The sequence below is a fragment of the Cebus imitator genome, unplaced genomic scaffold (genome assembly GCF_001604975.1).
Source record: "Cebus imitator isolate Cc_AM_T3 unplaced genomic scaffold, Cebus_imitator-1.0 Scaffold559, whole genome shotgun sequence".
Lineage (NCBI taxonomy): Eukaryota > Metazoa > Chordata > Mammalia > Primates > Cebidae > Cebus > Cebus imitator.
Window position 1 is genome coordinate 1,139,427 of NW_016107874.1, and position 22,868 is coordinate 1,162,294.

General features: G+C 33.8%; 1 protein-coding gene across 7 annotated transcripts in view; it reads right to left on the minus strand.

Moving 5' to 3' along the window:
* Window positions 1-4,518: 4,518 nt before the first annotated feature.
* Window positions 4,519-22,868, minus strand: part of LEPR (leptin receptor) — a 68,640-nt gene continuing 50,290 nt past the window's right edge. For 6 of the 7 annotated variants that reach the window (XM_017515789.2, XM_017515790.2, XM_037733971.1 and 3 more), the window contains 5 exons: window positions 21,196-21,378; window positions 19,480-19,575; window positions 18,078-18,183; window positions 16,566-16,641; window positions 4,519-5,472 (listed from right to left, as the gene is read on the minus strand). In XM_017515789.2, coding sequence (XP_017371278.1) covers window positions 4,648-5,472; window positions 16,566-16,641; window positions 18,078-18,183; window positions 19,480-19,575; window positions 21,196-21,378 — 1,286 coding nt within the window. In that variant the 3' untranslated portion in view covers window positions 4,519-4,647. Of the gene's footprint in view, window positions 5,473-6,579; window positions 8,865-16,565; window positions 16,642-18,077; window positions 18,184-19,479; window positions 19,576-21,195; window positions 21,379-22,868 lie in introns of those variants that run through there. The other variant, XM_017515791.2, reaches the window with a different exon arrangement.

Sequence of the window (22,868 nt, forward strand, 5' to 3'; positions counted from 1 at the left end):
ATGGATGAACATTTTGCATTAACTGTTTGTATAAACTACAAGAATTTCTTTATATTGTCAAATGTTAGCTAAAATAATATCATTATGTTATTTATCATACAGCAGGTATAATCCTAAAGTAACTTAAACTCATAATAATTCTTTTTGGACTTTTATTTCTCAAAATTAACACTGCTTATAATCATAATGAGAAAAAGATGAATACAGTTATAATGTACACTGCTTTCTCTGTGACTTTTGGAACATAAAGGAGAATTAAGATAATTAAATTTTATAGAATAATTAGTGATGCGTATCTGCGCACTTATGTTTATAACATTTATTAAACCAATTGTGACTAAAGAGAAAGTGTTAACCACATGCCAAACACTTAATGACAGGTTTTAAAAGTACAGTATCTACAATAGAGATATCTCACTACAAAATTAAATCTCTTCCAAATTCATTCTCAGTTCCAGGTTTTTTTAGTAAACATGTCAGAGAGCATCATAAAATTGTATTTAATGCCATACATCTTAAGCATAATTAATTTTGAAAAATAGACATTTTCAGCATCTTTCCAAAATAAATATTTATAAACTTTATAGAAAAATAATTCATTCACTATAAAACCTCATGAAGGGCCAGGTGCAGCAGCTCATGCCTGTAATCCCAGAACTTTGGGAGGCCAATGTAGACGGATCACTTGAGGTCAGAAGCTCAAGATTAGCCTGGCCAATATGGCAAAACCCTGTCTCTACTAAAAATACCAAAAAAATTAGCCAGCCAAGGTGGCACGCCTGTAATCCCAGCTGATGGGGAGGCTGAGGCAGGAGAATTGCTTGAACCCAGGAGGCAGAAGTTGCAGTGAGCCAAGATCACGCCACTGCACTCCAGCCTGGGCAACAGAGCAAGACTCCATCTAAAACAAACAAATGAACCATGGAAATCATCTCCTAATGCTTATACAAATACATGTAACAATATCCTAGTTCTAATACAGATTGATCATGTTTTAAGTTATTCTCCTAACATTGTGATTAGGTGCAGGTGTGCTTTACTGTTTAAACTAATTGTTCAAGAAAGAGCAAAATTACTGACTTATCTGGCTTCCTTTTATAAGTACTTCTTCACATTTCTTAGTAACTATGCTTAAATTTTTTCTTGAATGTTGCTTATTTTAGTCATAGTAGAGTGGACAATTATAATTGTGTGACAAAATTTAAGAATGAGCTTTCTCAATAATGACTAGTTTAGAAAGGTTTGTTAAAGTAACTATCAAGATGATCTTTGAAAGATGAAAAGTGGAAGAAATTTCTTTGAAGTTCACAGAAAATAATTTAGAAAGAGATCTTTTTTCATCCACATCTAAGTGAGATGGAATTTTGTGTTTGCAGTATGTCTTAATCCATCTGCATACTGTCCAGCTCCGCCTGCAAGCCCTGTGTGCATAATTCTCAACTCTTACTGCCTAAAGTTTATGTCAGCTTTGGAGGAGTTAATGTAAATATTCCTAAAGTAATGTAACCATATATATGGTATTAGGGAAGAGAGAATAACTTTTATTGGGAAAAAAAATGAGAAGTAGAATGTCATGTGTAAGGTTACACAACCTTATTCTAAATCCAGAATCTTGCACTGATAACTGGAATTTCATCCGAGTCCTTTTACCACTTGATGACTAGGTTTAAAAGGAAAAAAAAAAAAAAAAACTGTTTCTATTCTTCTTGTCAACTTGTAGCTCATCTCTAAATGGCACACAGGGCTCCAACAGAAGGTCCCTACTCGTAGTGTTTTCATTGTTTTTTCACTGTTCTTGGGAGTTTTAAGTTAGAAAACCTATAATCCTGCAAACCTTGACATATGATTTCTCTTCAATCTGTTTAAACTTAAAACCATATCACAAATTACTAATTTCTGAGTTGCTTTCCATGAAGGTCAGATTTAGAAAGACTGATTAGTAGCTTGCGTTTCATTTAAAACCTTTAAATGAAATAATAAAAATTCAAGATTTATAACTTTAAAAGACCAAAACCTATATTTCAGCTCCTCCTTCCTTTAAATTTTTTACAGAAGCTGTGGGAAGAAATGGGAAGTTTCTGACCATTCTGAAGCATAAAACGTTGTAAATTTTCTCTCAGTTGTATGAAAATCCAGTATTTCATGGCAGGTAGCTTTCACAAGGTCTCAATAAAACATAATGATACATAGTGAAATAAACTTTCAAAAGTGAAAATCGGAATTCAGCCCATTGACAATAAATATGATCTAAATCTAAACATACCAGCAGGCCAAACTATACTCGTTCTGCACTTTCCATGAAAAAGTGCCTTGGAATTTCAATATTTCTGAAGTGTATTTTTTGTTTGTTCATTTATCTGGGGAACTGAAGCTGCACCACGATGCTACCAATGATCTCAGGTTAATATGCTGTCACTAAATCTGTTTAACACAGACCTACAGCAGCACTACAGTGGTCCTGAGACTGTTGAATTCGTTCCAACTTACACATAACAAGATATATACATCCTTGGGCTGATGGGAACATCTATCAGTTTATCTTTCCTATTGTTCTGGGTCCCAGATCACAGGGGAATACCGTGTCTCAGGGGACATTCTCAAAGGTTAATCTTCAATTACAGAATGGGGCAAAATTTAATTTTCTATCTCTTCTATACTGTACCTTCAATTAAATACCTATAGTCTATAAGCATGTATTTAAAATACTTCAATTTTACCAAAATTTCTATACATGTAATAATAATTTTTCTGTTTCTGAGTCTCTAAAGCCATATAAAATTATCCATGGAAAAAAACCCTTCTCCATTTATCTCTGCATAGAACTAAAGCTTTCATACTGCATCAAGTAATGAGTTGCTATTGGCCCTCTACCTATTTCTTGTAAGAGGGTCATCAGTTGAGTATGTGAGATCCTGAGACATCTTAAAAATACTTATGACATGGAATAGCTTTGTTGATTTCCAAGTAGAAATTGATTCTAAAGTATGAAAAATATCTATCAAGTGGGGTCCAGAATCTTTGTAATTGTTTAGAACTGCTCACTTCATACCCACAACTGGAATAGAGATGGAATGTAGGGATTTATTTAGGGTAAAAATAAAATCAGGAGACTCTTGTCTCAGTCTAAAAATAAGATTCTGATAATGTTTAAAAACCCGCAGGCATATTTTTGAGTACTGAAGTATTTTGACGATACTGGTACTTGAATGTCTTACTTCTTGCCATTGCACACCTATATGTGCAGGTGTCTTAATTTAGTTTGTTGCCCAACATGCTGTCATTTTTTACCATACCAAAAGTTGAATAAATAATAAACTTCTGTATTAATCTTAAGTTTTTAAAGGCAAACATAAGATCTGTGCAATTCTCAATTTCTCATCCAACATTATATTTCTACTGAGTAAATTTTATAATCTTTATTTTTTCTGCCACACTCAGCTGATTTTTCTATTTTTGTAGAGATGAAGTCTCACTATGTTGTCCAGGCTAGTTTCAGACTTCTGAGCTCAAGCGATCCACCCAACTTGGCCTCCCAAAGTGCTGGGATTACAGGCGTGTGCCCGTGTCCGGCCTCTACTTAAAAAATTTTGATTACAAGTCAGTTATTTTAAATGGATGGCAATGTAGGGTATAGGTTAAAAGCACAATCATTAGCATTAAAAAATCTGGATTTAAATCTGAATTCTGATTCCATCACCCACTGACTTGTAACCTTGGGCAAAATATTTACTCTTCTCATCTTTAAGGAGTACAATAGTAATAGATGTTACAATTATTGCAATATTAACTGAGTTAAATTATGTAAAATACTACACAGTGGTTATGTAGAGAAAATGCTCAATGAGGGGAAAAAATAACATATGCCAAAGTGGAGATGGGGAAAGACTTATTCCAGAGAGATATATAGTGATATTTGGCAATCCAACTTCATTAGAAAGTGACCACTTCAACATCTTTCACAGAGAAGAATTAAAACTGACATTATGTTTTCAAAAGTGCTGTGTTGTCCTCAAAATACTGATTGTGAGCATCACCATTCTTGCAAGTTGTTTCATTATATGGTACATATCTTAGATTTTGTACATAACAATTGGCTTACTTATTAATCTTCACAGTATAACCCCTTAGGCCAGGGCTGAATTCTCTGTTTATCTTAAACATTTAGGGAAGTACCTACTTCAAATCTCACAGTCTGATAGCACAAAATATAAATACATCACATACTCTCAAAACACACAAGGACACATGTTAAGTATAAATTTGTGTGTGTGTGTGTGTGTGTGTGTGTATTGATACAAAATAAAAACAACTTGAGGTAAAACAAATACGCCCCTGAAAAAAATTACATCTCACAAAAGATGGTGTTTGTTGGGCTTATTTCTAGCTGGAAACTGGGGACTTTCCCACTACAGCTTGGGAATAAAATAGAAGAGCGTGTCTACATTCTACAATAGAAGGCTTATGAAGGCCTTCTCAAATTTTTTGTCTATATTGCTAAGAGAAGAGAAACAGACAACATTCATTTGGAACGATCATTTTCAAATTTGTCTCTGGTTTCTTTTCTCTCTCCCACCCAATACTGTAAAGTAATCTATTACACTTTATATGATCCATTATAACACAAATCTGAAGGTTTCTTCAGTGAAATTACACAGTTAGGTCACACATCTTGTTTTCCATGATCTTATGAGTCTGAGTAGAACAAGTTTGGAATTGAGGCATATAAGATACAAAAGTCTTCTTACTAGAAATTCCTAAGTTGAAATTATTTTCTACAAAGTGTGAGCAACTGTCCTGGAGAGCTCTGATATCCGTGAATAAATAGGGGGCTGGGAAAGAGCACAATACCCTTGACTTGTCAGTCAAAAGCATATCACTCTCTCTCTTTTTGATTGAGGTGACCCCTAAATAATAGATAGACTTTTCATCATTATTTTCTTCAGGGAAATTTCCCTCCAGTTTCAAAAGTTCATCCAATCCTTCTGAGAATGTGAGGTGTGGTGAAATTATGTTGGGATGCTGATCTGATAATATAAAAAATGCCTGTGCCTCTATTTCCCATGAGCTATTAGAGAAAGAATCCTTCAGTGAATCATTTTTGCTAGAGAAGCACTTGCTGACTGAACTATTTATAAGCCCTTGTTCTTCATCAGTTTCACCTAGTTTAGAGTTGCTGACCAGCGTGGCATATTTAGCAAAGGGTTGTCTTCGGCTTTCGTCCTCACAGGTTACCTCGTTACCCTCAGCCTCAGAGAAGTTAGCACTGTTGAACTGGTCACTAATACAACCAGAACCCTTTTCAAGATCTGTTGTTGGAAGGAGAGAGACCACAGTTGTTGGCACCATCTCATCCTTATTTTTCCATGATGTATCAACACTGATATCTTCTGAAATTGCTTCAGGCTCCAAAAGAAGAGGACGAAATGTCACTGATTCTGTATGCTTGATAAAAAGATGCTCAAATGTTTCTGGCTAAAAGAAAAGACACATTTTAAGGCTCAATTATGTTAAAATTTTGTCATGCTGGCAGAAATGGAAGTGTGTAAGGTTAATAAAGGATATAAGTCAACCACAAATTAATTAGTCTTTTTACCAAAATACATATATCAAAAAGCATACGGAAGAGGCCATTTAAGGTAGTGTTTGAAAGTGGGACAAGGCAGACTTAGACTTGAATTCTTCTAAGTCTATAACCATGAGCAAGTACATTAACCTCCCTGCCTTTTGATTTCAACATCTCTAAAAATGTGCTTCATGGTGTTGTGGCTAGAAATAAATTAGTGTCTGCAAATGCTTAGTTCTCAGGAAAGATTGGTTACTGTCATTGGAAAATGCTATCTTCTTTTTTTTTTTTTTTTTTTTTTTTTTTTTTTGTTTTTTTTTTTTTTTTTTTTTTTTTTTTTTAGACGGAGTTTCGCTCTTGTTACTCAGGCTGGAGTGCAATGGCGCGATCTCGGCTCACCGCAACCTCCGCCTCCTGGGTTCAGGCAATTCTCCTGCCTCAGCCTCCTGGGTAGCTGGGATTACAGGCACGCACCACCATGCCCAGCTGATTTTTTGTATTTTTAGTAGAGACGGGGTTTCACCATGTTGACCAGGATGGTCTCGATCTCTTGACCTCGTGATCCACCCGCCTCGGCCTCCCAAAGTGCTGGGATTACAGGCTTGAGCCACCGCGCCCGGCCTGAAAATGCTATCTTCTGAAGATATTTTCTTCCTAATATTTTGTAGCAAATTACATTCCCATAAACTAAAAATTTTAGCCCAAAAGAGAAAAAGTGGATTAAAATAAAATAAAATGAGCAAAATAACTTGTCTAAAAACAGTTAAAATAACTATGCTGTGAAATAAGATATAGTACAAAGGTAAAGTAATTGTGTTGACTATTAAAAACGTATCTGCTATATACTGAGAATCTGCTTGAGACTATCTGAAAATAAGAGCTAATAGTATCTATGCTGAGAACAATGATGATGAAGGAGATGATCACAGACTTGTAAATTACTATTCCTTATAAATAACTTCATGTAAAAATATTTACTATGGACATGTGAAATGAAGACAAATACACAAGACAAATGTACATCATATTTTTTATAGGAATGATTACATTACAAAGAAAAATCCTGCCAAGCAACTACAAATCAAGAATCTGTGCAAAAAGCTCAATTTATACAATGTAAACACATTGAAAAATAAATGCAAAATAAAAAAGCTGTTGATAAATCACATTGAAAATTTAACACAACTAAATTAAGGGCTATAGAAAATGTGTTCAGCTTATATATCATACATATAATTTAACTTGAATTTTACAATTTTTAAACTAATAGAATTCAGATATATTGCCTCAAATAATGGTATACCCAGCTGTTCTTCATAATGGCAAGTATATTCCACATAAAATACAATTTTATTTAGCAGAGTTTTATACTCTTAAGTAAAATAAATCAGTGATTAAAAACACAAAGGAATAAAAATACCAAGCACTCAAATATAATAATAAAATAGACGTATGTAGGTATTAAAATACTGCGTAATGACAAATACTGTATTAATACAACTTTTCCTATTATAGGCAATCATAATATATGAAACTGTTCCTATGCCTGTTTTTTTCTGAAAGAAATCTATAGTTTTATAATTTTCTTCAAATATTTGCTTGCTTATTTTCTTTGTTCTTAAGGTTTCTGCTATATATGCACTGTCTTAAATTTTAAATGAACTTACATATTAAGATTGTCAAATAAAAGAATTAGATGCTATCAATATGAAAACAAGGAATACATACAAATAACCTGTAACCATAGAGTCACCCTCACATATGTCCTTCAAATAACTTGCTTGATATATTTCATGCTCTCTAAAACATCAGAATTAGTAACTAACTGTTGGAATCAAATACCGTAAATGCCTTCAAATGCATTCTGGTAGAATATTTCACTCATAATTGATAAAAAATATCTCATATTCATATAGTATTGAAATACATTTTATCAATGAGTTATAAAACTTTATTAAAAGTATATCCATTAAAATTTTTCGCTATTGCATCTTTTTAAAAGATTTTAGAACAATCTAGGCACAGATTAAATATGTGTTCAGTGGGCAGTAATTAAAGAATATCCTTTCATAATTTCACACTTAGATTTTACATTTCAATGACACCTGTTAGTCGTCAAAAAGGGAAAAAAGACACATTCTTTGTGTTTTTTAGAGTTCTTTTCTACGTTCAAATGGAAACTATGAGTAAAATCTAAACAGAAGGGATCCACATATACACATATATATACCTATATATAATACATTTGAATACTGAGTTCATCAAACACAGGTTTTGGTTTGGTTTGAATGTAAGCAACACAGCATAAATCATGTGCTGAATTCATAAAACTAGCAAGTAGTCTATTTTAAAGTAGAAATGTCCTATCCTCACCATGAACTGTTCATAAAAGCTCCAAAGAGTCTCCCTTTCTTGCATCACTGCCCATTTCCCTGCCTGCCAGAGGTCTTGGATGGTTCAGTGGAAGTAAATTAGATTTAGGCCATAATTAAACAAGAAAGCTGGATAAGAGGTCGATGTTCTCTTCTGATCTGGTCAATCTGACCTGGATATGTAGGCGCATCCTGATATGAACTGTAACTCCTACTGTCCTGTGACCAGCACAAACACAACTTTAGGCTTTCTTTTAACTGAAATGGAAGTTAGCACTTAAGCCATTTTTAAGGCTATTGAAAATTGAAATTCCCAGATTGACCAAAGTTAGATATAAAAAAGCCAAAAGACATTCAGAAGAACACCCAAATGGGCAGATGTTTATGTTGACGTGTCTATAAAGGATTCTAAAATGGAAAAGTTTGGACATAAAAATACAAACTAAATACTTTCACTGATTCTATATTTATAATCACTGTATTTTTAAAGCTACTTGTCAGAAGTTCCAGTTTTAGAGTTCACCTGGTTACAACATTGTCTACTACATATTTGATGACATTTAATAGATATGTAATGACAGCAACGGTCATAATTTTCTTAATGTTTTATGACCAGGATTATGACAAATCAAAAGCCAGAAATCATGAATATTACTTTTAAACTTTAGATGACTTGAAAATTAATCACACATCCAAACTGAACTGGACTCAAATCTATATTTTGAACCCAAATTTACACATCTATTTTAAGTTCTAAATCAACACAATCCACCATATGTTAACTCTCAGAAGTTCAACTGAATTTTTTTAGATTTGCTCCCCTTCTTCAAAATGTAAAAAATCTTCTAATACTCTACAGACTGTTGGGAAGTTGGCACATTGGGTTCATCTGTAGTGATCATGATTAGACTTCAAAGAATGTCCGTTCTCTGTTTAGATAAAATAAAATAAGAAAGCAAAACAAAAAATCACTCACAAATAAAAAAAGATTTCAAAAAACATTGTCAAGCACGGATTCTGGACCATAAATTCTTGTGTTAGGTTACAATAAGGCATCCTTTGGGAAAGGTCAAAATGTTGAACTAAGGTGGCTTCTCCCATTTTCTTAATGAATGCTTTAATATCACACTCTAAGGACAGCTTTAATTACCTTAGGAAGGGAAAACTATAGGGAAATAACAGAACAGGTAAAAGGAGAGAAGAAGAATGAGCTGGAAAAATTGAAAGAGGGAGAACCAATAGCAATATAGGATAGTTTGGAACAAGGAAGAATAAAAGAGGAGAGCAGTGAAATGAAAAATAAAAAAATGAAAGAAGTGCTAAAAATAGGAATAGAATCACAGAACCATTCATTACCACGGATTTGAAAATCTAAAAATAAGATCTGAGAAATCATCTGGTCCAAGAGTTTCCGTTTTTTCTGACAAAGCAATTAGGCTGCCAAGATTATTTGCTTAAGGTTACACAGCTAGTTAGAGTAGAGCAAGGACCCTGACTTAGTTCTTTTCTTCTAGTCCAACAATCTTTCTATAACGCAATGGAAGATGAAAGGTTGTCCCAAACACAAATAGGTGGAACATGTTCTTTGTTTTCCTTTTACTACTTGCTGTGACAAAGCTCAGCTGATTATACTCTTTCCTGGTTCCTCATAACCTGAGGACTATAAGGAACAAAAAAATTAACAAAACGGAAGTTATATTTTTAGGGGAGTGAAATATGCAATTCTAGGCCCATTAATGTGCATTTCAGGGCACAGGAGAGATAGCTACTTCTAAACAGAACTTCTAACTTGAAAAGACACCAGCTCTTCCACAGGTTTGGAATGCCGTCTAGCAATTTGAGGAATGCTTCTGATTCAGGTATGTTAGGATGGTGTTCATGGAGGCCATGAGTTGTCGAGCTGCTTATTTGCAGGCCTAGGGCTGCTGGGAAATCTAAAACAGTTTTTAGATCCCAAGGAAAATTATATTTGTTTTTAGCTTTACCCCTAAAGGAAGTTGTTAAATGGAGTATGCTCTTGTGAAAGTTGACATAAATGCAGACAAAGGAGCATGGTTGGATCAAAAACAAACAAAAAACAGAGAAGGAGAAAAATACTGTAAAATAAAGAATAAAAACGAGTGGAACAAATGGAAAATGAATTAAAGAGGCTTGAAATATCTTTAAGGATTTGGATTTAGAAGAAATTTAACAAATTAGGCAGAAATGCTAAGGTAAAAGGGCGCAAAACAAAGTAAGAAAAGTAATAATATTTTATACTCTAAAACTTGAATTAGAAGAAAAGCAAGGCTATTGAGTTATCATTACACATTTTCTTGCAACGAAAATTCAATCTATGTTTAAGATTCTGATTTTTAAGATATAAACAGAAATGGTATTCTGATTCAAAATGGCAGACTGAACACGTTTCTCTCTTGTCTCTATATTAGAGAGTCTGTTGGAATGGAAGTATGTTAATAAGTCAAATACAGACCTACCACAAAGAAGATGATCTCAGAGGGCTAATGAGAAACAAGTAATTTTCATTCATTGTTAAAAGACAGAAAACAATTGGAAGAGTATAGATCAAAGAAGGTGAGCAAAGAAAGCTGAAGACCAGACTATATCCAGCTGCAGCTGAGGAGAAAGAAAATTAGCCCTGCCATATACAGTGGAGATTGTGCGTGAAGAAATGGCAGGTAAAAACACAGGAAGAAAAGATTCATCATTGAAAATTCAAAACAACAAAAATGAGGACAATATTTTAAAAGAAAGGAAATTGTAAGTAAACAGTGAGGAGTAAAATCACAATATTATTTGACTGCTCGGAAGCAACAATGGATTCTGTATGTTAAGGCAGGAATTGTTTCAATGTTTTCTTGTAAAGGCTTTTTTTAGGAAGTGATACTCCATCAAACTGTTAATCAAGCATATGGTTTTTAGAAATAACAAGGTGACATACCAGAAAAACCAAAAGTCATACAATTAACTGAAGAGACATTTGGAGAGCAAGACTAAGGGTAGGGAGGGGTGGAAAAGGGGACTGTCCTTTTCAAGAAGTGGTCTTCCAAACTCCAGTATTTAACTGTAATATTTCATTATTAAATCATGCACATATATTTTTCAAAAATTTTTAAATAATGAGAAATATATACACGAGAGAACAAAAAGACATTTACAACCATGCTTCCTGTAACATTCTTTGTAATAAATATTAAAAAAGTGTTCAAACACCCTAAATATCCACCAGTAGAAGAATAGATAACGGAACTGTGCTATATTTGTATAATGGAATACTACAGACCAGTCCAAATGCATGAACTAAATTAACTATGTCAACTTGGAGAGAGCTCAAAAAACAATGTTCGGAGATAAAGTATTTTTGGAATAATATGAAAGGTATATTAATATTTCCAATGCCTCAAAGAATTACTGTTCATTGGTCATGGATACACATGTGAATGTGGGAAAGTGTAAATCACAAACTAGACAAACATAGGCTACATTCTTGAAATCATGGGTTCCTCCAGGAAGAGAAGGAGGTACAGGAAATAGTGGAACGAACAGAACAAACTTTATCTGTAGTTTAAATTTATTTTTAAAATGCAGAAAGTTTTAAGATATTGTATTAATATAGAGCTGTTTTTATATTGTCCTATTTATATTATCTGGAAAAACTAATTTTAAAAGAAAAAAAAGTAGAACATACAAAAGGAAGAAGATCTGGCAGGAAATTATATTGGCAAAATTATTTTTAATCACATGTGGTATTATCCTATTGTTAGCAATGTCTGGCATATAGTGGTTTTGAATAATAGGCTCCTCTGGTCTGCCTTCTTTCCAATATAGTGTGGGTTTTTTGTTTGTTTGCTTATTTATTCATCATTTGGGTTACTTTCACATTTTGGCTATTATGAATAATCCTGCTATTATTATTCATATACAAATTCCAATGTAGATTTGCTATTTCATTTCTATTGAGTATATACCTAGGAATGGAATTGCTGGGTCATATAATAATTTTATGGTTAACCTTTTGAAGAACTGTCAGACTATTTACCAAAAGAGTTGCACTATTTTCAGTTCCTACCAGCAGTATGTGATAATTCTAATTTCTCTGCATTCTCACCGACATTTATTATCTGTCTCTTATTATAGCCATCTTACTGGGCATCTTGTGGTTTTTATTTGTATTTCCCTATTGTCTAATGGCATTGAGTATATTTTCATTTGTGCTTCTTGGCTATTTGTATATCTTCTTTGGAGAAATGCCTATTCACATAATTTGCCCATTGTTTATGGTGCTAAAATATACATAACAATATTTACCATTTTAACTCTTTTTAAGTGTACAATTTAGTGGCATTGAGCATGTTAAGACATACTTTATTAATATAGAACTCATGGCACAGGTATCAATTTGAGTCCGACAGATCTGGATTTGAGCTATCGTTACATGGACAGGCTGGATGATCAAGACAAGCTACTGAACCACTCTGGGCCTCAGTTTTATCATTAGAAACTATGAGGCTATTAGCTCTATGAAATAATTAAATAAAATAACATGAATATGAAACATAGGGTGGATGGTAAATTTGCCCCTTCCTGTTTAGTAATATACAGTGAGTTACATTATATTCTTCTTCCTTTATTTTCCTTTAAAAAGTATATTTTAAGCCGAGTGTGGTGGCTCCCACCTGTAATCCCAGAACTTTGGGAGGCCAAGGTGGGTGGATCACTTGAGCCTGGGAATTCGAAATCAGCCTGGGCAACATAACAAAACCCCATACCTACAAAAAATACAAAAATTAGCCGGGCATGGTTGTACGTGCCTGTGGTACCAGCTACTAAGGGGGATGAGATGGGAGGATCAGTTGAGCCCAGGGATGTCGAGGCTGCAGTGAGCTGAGATGGCACCGCTGCACTCCAGCCCCGGTGACAGAGCAAGACCCTACCTCAAAAAAAAAATTATATTTTAATTATTTAGGAGATTAAAACAAGAAGTTGGATAGAAAAAAATTACTGAATTTTACAAGATTTTTATCATTAATAAAATCTTTAAAGTTATATTCCCCTTCACTCTTTAAATGTTTCATTGTATTCCAAAACCTGATTTATTCCTAATAGTGTTATTTATGCACCTGGTCAGCCCTAGTAATAAACTAAGCACCTTGTGGGTTACTTGTGCTTAAAAAATAATTTATAAGATTAAAAAGTCAAATATCTCCAGAGATTTTTAGAAAATCAGTCCTAAAAATAAGAACATTCATGCCCACTATATCTTAAAAATTCTTCACATTTATTTACCAGAACTTGAAAAAATGTGGCAATATTTCAATCTACTTATATATATGGCCAGTCAGATGGCCTGTGGCAGCACTGTGCGCATCTCAGGGAGAGCAGGTGAGGCAGCGGGGTAGAACGTAGCCTACAAGCATTTCTTAATTCAACCAACCTCCACCCAGTAGTTCCTTTGTGCCAGGGATTTTCTGGAAAAGGGAAAAATAATTTGGTGCAGGTTTAAACTGCATTTTGCTGATGTGGGCCTGATCATTTCACTGCCATGCTAAACACTTAGAAAGTACTTCATGGTGGTTCATAGGTAAGATTTCAGATCTTAAATGCTAAAGAGAGTGTTTCAGCTTCTTTTTAAGTGGCATTAAAAAGTAAGATGATCATTCCCTGAATTAATATATACTTCTATAGTGAAGCATTTAGCAATTTTATTTAGATAGGTATTTAGATTTTTTGACATAAAACCTTCATATTTAAGAAGTCTTGTAGTCTCCCTATTTCCAGTTTGTGAATATGCCGGGTACTGTCTTCCACGCGACTTTGTATTTGCAGGTGCTTAGCTGGACACCACATCTCTGCCTCAAAATCTAGTTAATGACTGTTCATCTACCAGATATTGGCCCAAATGTAATTTGCTTAACTTTATCCACTCACCCCCACCGGTACACTAAGCCAGTTTCCCATATTATAAGCGCTCAACAAAATGGGACCCATTTCTTTCACAACATGTAGTTTACAACTGTAAGGTTGTGATTGGATCACTATGTGTTATACATGTAACAGAATTTTTCATGTGCCCCATAAATTTGTATAAAAAAATAATAGTGTTTTTCCAAGATAAATGCATCAATGATTATCTTCCCCACTAAACTGTATACTCCAGGAGCATATAGCGTTTTTCTTATCCTTATAACACCAAGGTATAATATAGTGACTGACATAGGATAAGTATTCAATCATATTAAATATATGGTTGAAATGAATAAATAAATGAACAGAAAATAAACTATTTGAGAGAGGCAAAAGGAGACAAGTTCTTCCTATTCTACTTTCAACCCAGCTACTCTTCTCTGACCTTACTGTCTTATTTCTCACATGGTAAGAAAAATCTGTTCTCCCAGACGCTAGAAATAGCCAAGGCTTACATATAAATACTCACCATGTGCTTGTCGAACAAATGAATGAAAGGTATATATATATATATATATACACATATATATATACACATATGACTGCAATATCACAACTACACAAACTCACTGTATAAATTCATAATAGAAGATAAATGAGAGAAATAAATATTTTACTTGAAAAACTCAGCAACACTGTTTTAATGAAAGGAGACTGTGGCTTAGTGAGCAACAGTACAGGTGAGGAGTATATAGGAGTGTGGCTGGTTAGACTCAGGCAAAGAGGTTTCTATAACAAGAATGATTCATATATAAAACAACACTGCTGCTGCCTCTGAAGACAGGACATTCTTTCTCCTGCTGAAAAATTCCAATTCAATCTTTTTCATTGTTGATTATGTCTACAATGTTACTTGTTTACTTATTCGTTGATAAGCTGTAAAACAGTGTTTTTCTAACTGAAAGTCATAGGCCATTTAATGTTGTGAAATCAATTTAGTGTCTTGCAACCAGCATTTTTAACAAATAAAATAGAATTTTAAAACATTCTATTTCAAGCAAGTAGTACAACTGTTTTGTGTATCTTTCATTTTGATCTTGCATATCTGTCTATGGTGTACTAGGTTGGAAGGTAAAATGTATTTATAAGTTAAAAATGCCAAAACCACAATTACTTTTGCACCAACCCAAGCTTTTTTTCACTATGCGTCATGGCCAAGAAAAAAGAAAGAAAAAGAAAGCCACTGCTACAGAGAACAGCTGCTATTAAAACAGACTCCAAAGTCAGACAAACTAGTAAGCTAATCGTGCCTCTAAAACAAGTTACCTAACCACTATAAGCTTCAGCTTTCTCTTCTGTAAAATAGAAACAATAATACTTGTCCCATAGAGCAACTGAAAGAATAATAATAGTAATATAAAATACATCAATATGCAAAATAATCACTGATATTTGTTGAGACCTTACTGTGTCACAAGTACCATCTTTTTTAGTCCCCCAAACAATTTAATAAGGTAGGTAGCCTATTTCACAGAAGAGGAAATTGAAACACTGAGAATGAAAGTAAAAATCTTAATAAATGTAAGAATATGTATCGCAGTGCTTTGCACATAAAGAACAGCAGGAGGAGTACTACAATATTTGTGATGGATAAAATACAGTTTTTGAATTCAGAGCACTCTCCACAATAAATAAAATAATACAATGCTCTAGAAACTTGAAGGGGGTAGAAATTCTTTTGAATTAAAGGAAGGCTTGAGGAAAGAAGGTCCTAGAGCATGATCTTCATGTACAAAGAAGGCTCTGTGTAGATGGATGGAAATAGTAAAGATATCAGCAAGGCCCAGGGACAGAAAAATTCGTACAGGTTAAGTTGATAACAGATTGTGGAAAGAGGTCGTTGAGCACTATTAATAGCTTCAGGGGGCTTTAGTGTAAATCTTGTATTCACAAGGAAACCACTGAAGACTTTTAACAAGTGACTAATGATAAAGATGCAATCACTGAACCTAGATAATAACCTCCAAATAAGTATTCTTTAAAAATTCATGTATTTTAACTTGACTGAATTCTATTTTTCTAGTTTTATGAGTGGAAAGCTAAGCTTGCTTCAAGGGACATTATGAGAATTAATAAAACATTCACTAAACTCTAGAGCTTTCTGAAAAATCCTACTATAGAAGTAAATACAAATTATTTTATTATAGTTGACTAAATCTCATAAAGTACTTGTACTTGAATGGGACTATTTGCATAAATATAAGTTTTATTATGATAATTACATTTTTCAGATTGTAATGTTTGAGGATGATTATACAATTTTCTAATTTATTTAAATAATTATGGAGATAATTATAGACATTAAAAATATTGATTGTAGCCTTTTGTCCAAAGACTGTTTATACCAAAAAAGTGTATCCAAATATCTGTTCTCCATCAGATTGATCTTTAATTTTCTAATATTTATTTTATTATGTACTGTGACACAGAATCAACATATGCATATTGTAAACTCTTATATGATGAACTATGCACTGAAATTTGTTTCTTCCTGATTTCAAGTCCCTCCATCCTGCTATTCTTGGAAATACATAACAAACGACATATTAAGATGAATTTAATAAAATATGAACTTTTAAATCTTAAAAAGTTTAAATCTCTAGAAGTCATATGGCATCTAGAATGCAATCTTATATATTCTGGGTTAAAATAATTGAAAAAGCAACCTTCTGAAAATTAAGTCCTTGTGCCCAGGAACACTTCTTGGGATTTGGAACATCTTCCCAAATCAGCTTTCTCATTCTACAAAAGATAAACAGGGCATCAAAATTAGAGAAAAACATTCATATTGAAAATATGAATAGTCGGTGAATATACAAGCTAGAAATTAGTCCACCAGATTAACTATGCCTCATTAGGGTCAGACGCATTTTCACATGCTAGCCCGTGAAGATTTCTACCAAACTTTTATCTACACCAAAGTTGAAAATAACTGTAATAATAGAAATAGCTAATACTTATCGAAAGCTGTGTGCCAAGCACCACACTAAACACTGTATAGGTTTTTTCAAAGAAATTGAAATATTAAAAATATTTCTGGTACCAAGTTGGTACCCGAAAAAATTCCAATTGATGTGGCCCCATCAACTCACTTGACTAAAAGACAAATTCAGATTCTAAAATCTCCTCTGCCTCTTTTTTGCCTGAAGACAATAGTTTCTACAGAGGTTTGGCATGTGTAAAATAACCACACTGGACTTCCCAGCACAGAGAGTATCGTGGCACCCATGCCACCATCCACCGAACTCAGAGCCATTTGCCTGACAAGTCAAACAGACTGAGGCCACACAGCGATGATCTCTAAAAAGCAGACTGCCTGCTGATCATAAATGAACTGACTGCTCCAGGTCACCACTAAAAGGCTACTTTTACCACCCACTTCACCACAAAAAGTCCTTGACCCAAACTGTAGAACTCTGAAAGCCATTTTTGCCACCTCTAAGAAATACTGCTTAGGATTTCCTGTTACAGGCTTGTTGTTTTCTGAATGTATATACATTTTTTAAAAAAAACTTAATTCTTCCCTGAAGTTAGGTTGTCCTTGACAGAGCAGGAGCATCACCATTGTGGACAGCACCTCATTTAAAAATTCACCTTAATCAAAAAACACCTAAATCCAAAGGGTATCAGCCTAATAACTAAGGTCAGCATGACCATAAACCACAAATTACATCTCCAGCCAGAAGCACTCCATCCTCCCTGACCTGAGACATGCTAGCCACGAGATAACCCCCACCGGCCAGAAAGATGTTCAGCCCCAAGATAACCTGCCCTCCTCCCAGAGACATTCCAACCCCACCATAAACTTCTTCCCCACACATAAACATTCCAAGCTTGTGATAAGCCCCCTCACCCTAAAACCAATATGTACTCTTAGTCTGTAAGAGAAAGGCTCTTGACCAAAATCAGCCAGAAGCCCCTCTCATATTTTATCTAAAGAAAACTCATCTTTAACTGTTAAGCTGTGTTTCGTGTTTCTTTCCTCTTTCTTTAACTCTTACAGTCCTAGCAAAATCTTGAAAACAGGCCTCTCCTCTTTATGGTATCTTAATTGTATACTGACTACATATAAAAGCATTTAGAAGACTTTAATATTCCTGATTTAGAAGGTTTTAAATCAGGGTTTTAATATACTTAAGGACTTTTGCCATAAAAATTCTTAACCTCAAGTACAATACCTTTGGTGTGATATGAATAGGGTTCCAAGTAGTAAGATGAAAGAGGAAATAATTACTGGCACAATTACATATAAACCTGCATCATTTTGGTGTTTTTCAATATCATCTGAAAAAGAAATACAATTTACACAACTCAGAAACTTGAGGAAACATTAATTTCTTTCTGCATCAAAAATTATAGTAGACATGATCTGTTTTCATCACAAATCTCTATTACCTTCAAAAGTATAAAAATAAAAAACAGGAAGATAAAAGTATGTTGTGATCACATTAATAAAATACTTATTATTTGGTTCAGCATTATATCTACTGTAAATTAGCAAATTTTTTTTCAAATGCATTTATTTGCCAGTCCTCTCCACTTGATCATTTTTATGTTATAATGAGTCAAGGTGTCAAAGTTGTTATGATGACTGTCTCAGTATCTACTCCTGGAGGACCCAATCTTCTACACCTGTCAATCTCTATCTTGTTCACTGCACACACACTGATTTCCTTGCTGTTTCTTGAATCACCAAGCATCCTCACTCTTCAGGGACTCTTCATACACTGTTTCTTTGCCTGGAATGCTTTTTCTATTTGTATAGTTATGTCTTCACTGAATATCATTGATAGGCTCTTAGAAACTGCAATGTTAATGAAATGGCAATGTATAACAAAACCATTTTTTTCTCACCAACATTATAATGAAACTGCCTTGAACAAAATGACGTTATTCAAGGACATGCTGTACATTATGTTGCATAAGGTTGCAGTTTCCAAGAATCTACTGGAGGTTTTACTCAAATATCATCTACCTCCACAGAAAGACCATTTCGGGTTGTCAACTAAAATGCCACATTTAATGCCATCCTTTTATCTTGCTTTTATTTTCCTTCATGACACTTATTTTTATCTGGCATTATATAATTACTATTGCCCATCACTCTCAATTAGAGCACTGGTATTTAAGCTCCATAAGGACAGAAACTTATGTTCACTATTCAATACCCAGTGGTTAGAACAATGCTCAATAAACATCTGTTGAATAATACGCATATGAATTTTTTAAATTATTTTTATTCTAACACCAGATGAAATGTTTATCTCTTGAAATTTCATTGCTAGGTTGCTTAGATTTGAAGACAATTTAAAAAGTTATAACAAAATAAAAATGTTGGTATTCCAAGTATAGTAAGATGAATCAGAAATATAAGAAACCCAGTAACTTTATTTCTATAGCTCCAGTTTTATTTTTGGAGGAAAACAATATTTCCTTTGGAACCTCACCATGAAAAATCTACAGCAGACTCTGGACTCTTCCACGAATCTATCAGAAAAAGAATAATCGGATGGCAATATTACTGCTAACAAATTAGGCACACACATTGGTGTAAAAGGAAACTAAGATTACAATTTTTACCTTGAGTGAAGCTATTAATTATCTTTGGTTTTCCCACTCCTTCCATAAATATTGGGTAAAGACTGAACTGGTACTTCTCGATGGGAATAAAATGATCTGAGGAGAAAAACATGTAAAAGGATCATTTTTATGTAATGAATAGTAATGAGTGGAACATAAGTTTTTAAAAAGAATTAAAATGACTATCCTATATTTCTAAACCTAGAAATTGCTTATAATTTGTGGATTAAATTGATGATCAAGGGATTTTCAAAACAAACTTAAGCACTTCAAATTATCTAGTAATGACAATAGTTTTCCAAATATTTTTCTAAAAAGCCTTACCCAGAGACAGAAGATTGTAATTTTTCAAAGGCATGTTCCAGTGATAACCAATTTGTTCAAGTACAGGGTATATGAGCCGTTTCTTTATTTCATTTTCCAGAGCAATATGTTCTACTACCTCTCCCTTACCCCCAAAGTGGCCAATACTTCTTTTTTATAGGAAATTAGCTAAATTAGTTTCCTCATTCCATTCAAAGTAGCTGGGAGACTAAAGTATTGTGAAATCCTACGCAAAAAAATCAAACAACAACAAAAAAAAGCGGTGGTGGAGACCATGAGTCTCCTTGCAATACCTGGGATTTTGATCCATGAAAAACGACCAACCCTATAGCAAAGCTCCAGATGGATCTATCAGTGATTTTCACAAATGCTAATAATATATTAATATTCTTCTAGAAGAATATATTCAGAAGAAGAGAGATCTCTGTGAAACCTAAATTTTACATCCTTATGGTTTAAAGAAAAGCACAGAGATTAACCACCACCTGGGCAGCAGTGGTGATGAACTGAATTCAATTCAATAATTTGTAAATAAATTTACCCTGAGGCTAAATTCCAGGTCTCTGGGATAAAATAATAGTTTGAGTCCTTAGAATGATATTATATAATAAGATCGTAACAATCGTTAGTTTCCCTAGTTAACTTCCCTCAGTCCTCACTCAGACTTAGAAATGCTGTCTTGTGCACCTATACTTTGTACTTGAGTCACCTCCTGGGATAACTCATCTACCTTTGGGAGAATTCCCTGGTCTAGGTCACCCAGTCCTAGCTCCTCAGACCTTCAGGCTAATAGTCCCACTTATTGCTAGTGGCCTTATTAGGTGTTACACAGTTTGAGGAAACAATTTGGTGGCAGAAGATATCAGGAGCCATTACAAAATAATTTAAGAAAAGATAAAGCCGGAAGCTACATAAATAACCTCAAACAGTTTAACTTAGACTTTGGAATAAAATGCTGTATCATTAAAAATAATGGTAGAAAGAAGTGAGGAAAAAACATACAATGTGATATGATGATATGATATTATATGATGATATGACATGATATATAATTACCCCTGTATAAAATATTAAAATGAAAATGTGTCTAAGGAAATAGAATTAGGCTGGGTGTGGTGGCTCATGACTGTAATCCAATACTTTGGAAGACTGAGACAGCAAGATCATTTGAACTTAGGACTTCAAGAGCAGCCTGAACAACCTAGTGAGACCTTGTCTCTACAAAAAAAAAAAATAATAATACTTGGGTGTGATGGCATTTGCCTATAGTCCTAGCTACTCAGGAAGCTGGGGTGGGAAGATAGCTTGAGCCCAGGAGCTCAAGGCTGCAGTGAGCCATATTTGTGTCATATTAATCCATAAGAGCAACTTACTAAAGTAGAGTAAACTTACCATGGATATAACACTTCTTAACAGATGAAGAGATTCTAAGCCATTTTATTTCATCATCTTCATTCAGACTTTTCCACTCAATAATAAAAGACATTGGCTTGTAATCACTGGATGATAGCATCCAGGAAAGAATCACACAACTGCTGTTTAAAGGATAAGCACTGAGTGACTGCACGATATTTACTGAGGGGGAAAAGAAGGAAATTAATTTTTAAATTAAAAATTAATGAAAATCTAATACTTTTGAGGAACTCATAATCTAAGGAAGGGGATAAAGAAGAGAAGGCAGACAATTTACACAAATAAATATAATACACGGCAATTATTTTTGTATCATGAGAGTCATTTAAACAGAGATACAGGAATATATAACATTGAAGAGAAACATGATATTACCTAAAACCTTAAAAAAGCGATTTTGTTATATATTCAAAAAGGCATTCTCATATGGAATACTACAGAAGCCTATTGACCATCCTCTCCCACTGATAGAGTGATACTCTCAAAGCACAAATCTGTTCATTTCAACACCATCTGCACAGTATCCCACTTAAAAGCCTCCAGTGGATTTCTACATTTGAGGATAAAATTTGTATCATGCCTACAAGGCCCTGAGGACCAAGTCTCAACCTATCTCTCTGCCTCCCACAATTTTCCTCACCAAAGCCACCTTGGACTTTCTTCATTTTCTATCCTGTGCCGTAAAGACTAATGATCTGGCTGATCCTTTTAGGAGTCAATGTTTTTCCTGTCCTTCCTTGTATCTTTTGGGAAAGGTTAATTCCTGCTCACTTTTCAGATGTCAGTTCAGTACCACTTCCTCAAAGTAACTTCTCTGAATTTCAGTGCCACGTCAGGCTCCTTTTTTCTTTCATTTTATAAAATTATATTCATTTCCTGCAGGCCCTTATCTCAGTTTGCAAACAGACATCCACTTGTATGATTATTTCATTAATACCTATCTTACCTATTAGGCTCTGGATGCTCCAACCATTAGAGTTCTTCTCACATTACAATTCCCACTACCTACCCCACTGAGGCATTCTACTGATATTTCTAGAATATATTTACTTAGAGAATGCTAAGTGTAAAACATTGAGCTGGGTGCTGTGGAACTCACAAGATGCTTACACTGTAAATACAAAAGTACTCATAATGTAAAGCAGGACATAAAATACCTTAAGAAAGATAGGAAGCACTCTGAGATTTAAAGAAGGAGACAGGGCATGTTCAATTAAAGCAATGAGCAAAGATTTCATGAAGGAGGCAACACTTACAAAGGTCTTTATAGATTGGTAGAGACACAGAAAATTTGTGTTTTCCATTAAAAAACTATTCTTTGAATATGTAATCTAGACCAGAAACTCCTATTGAAAATGGTTCTCAATTCTCTGATTAATCAGATATATCAAAATTAATGCAAGAAGGTTCACTACTCACATTAAATGAAGTCCATAGTAATTTTAAGTCTCAGGAATTAATCTGATTCTATATAACATGTCACACTATTACCATTCTATGTAGTATTAAATATATATTTAATATTATATATACTTATTTTTACATATTTATGTGTGTATATGCATGAATATAAATATATACATGTATATGTATGTAAGGAGAGATAAGTATTGACCTAAAAACCTTCATTAATCCAAAAGATTTAAGTATTA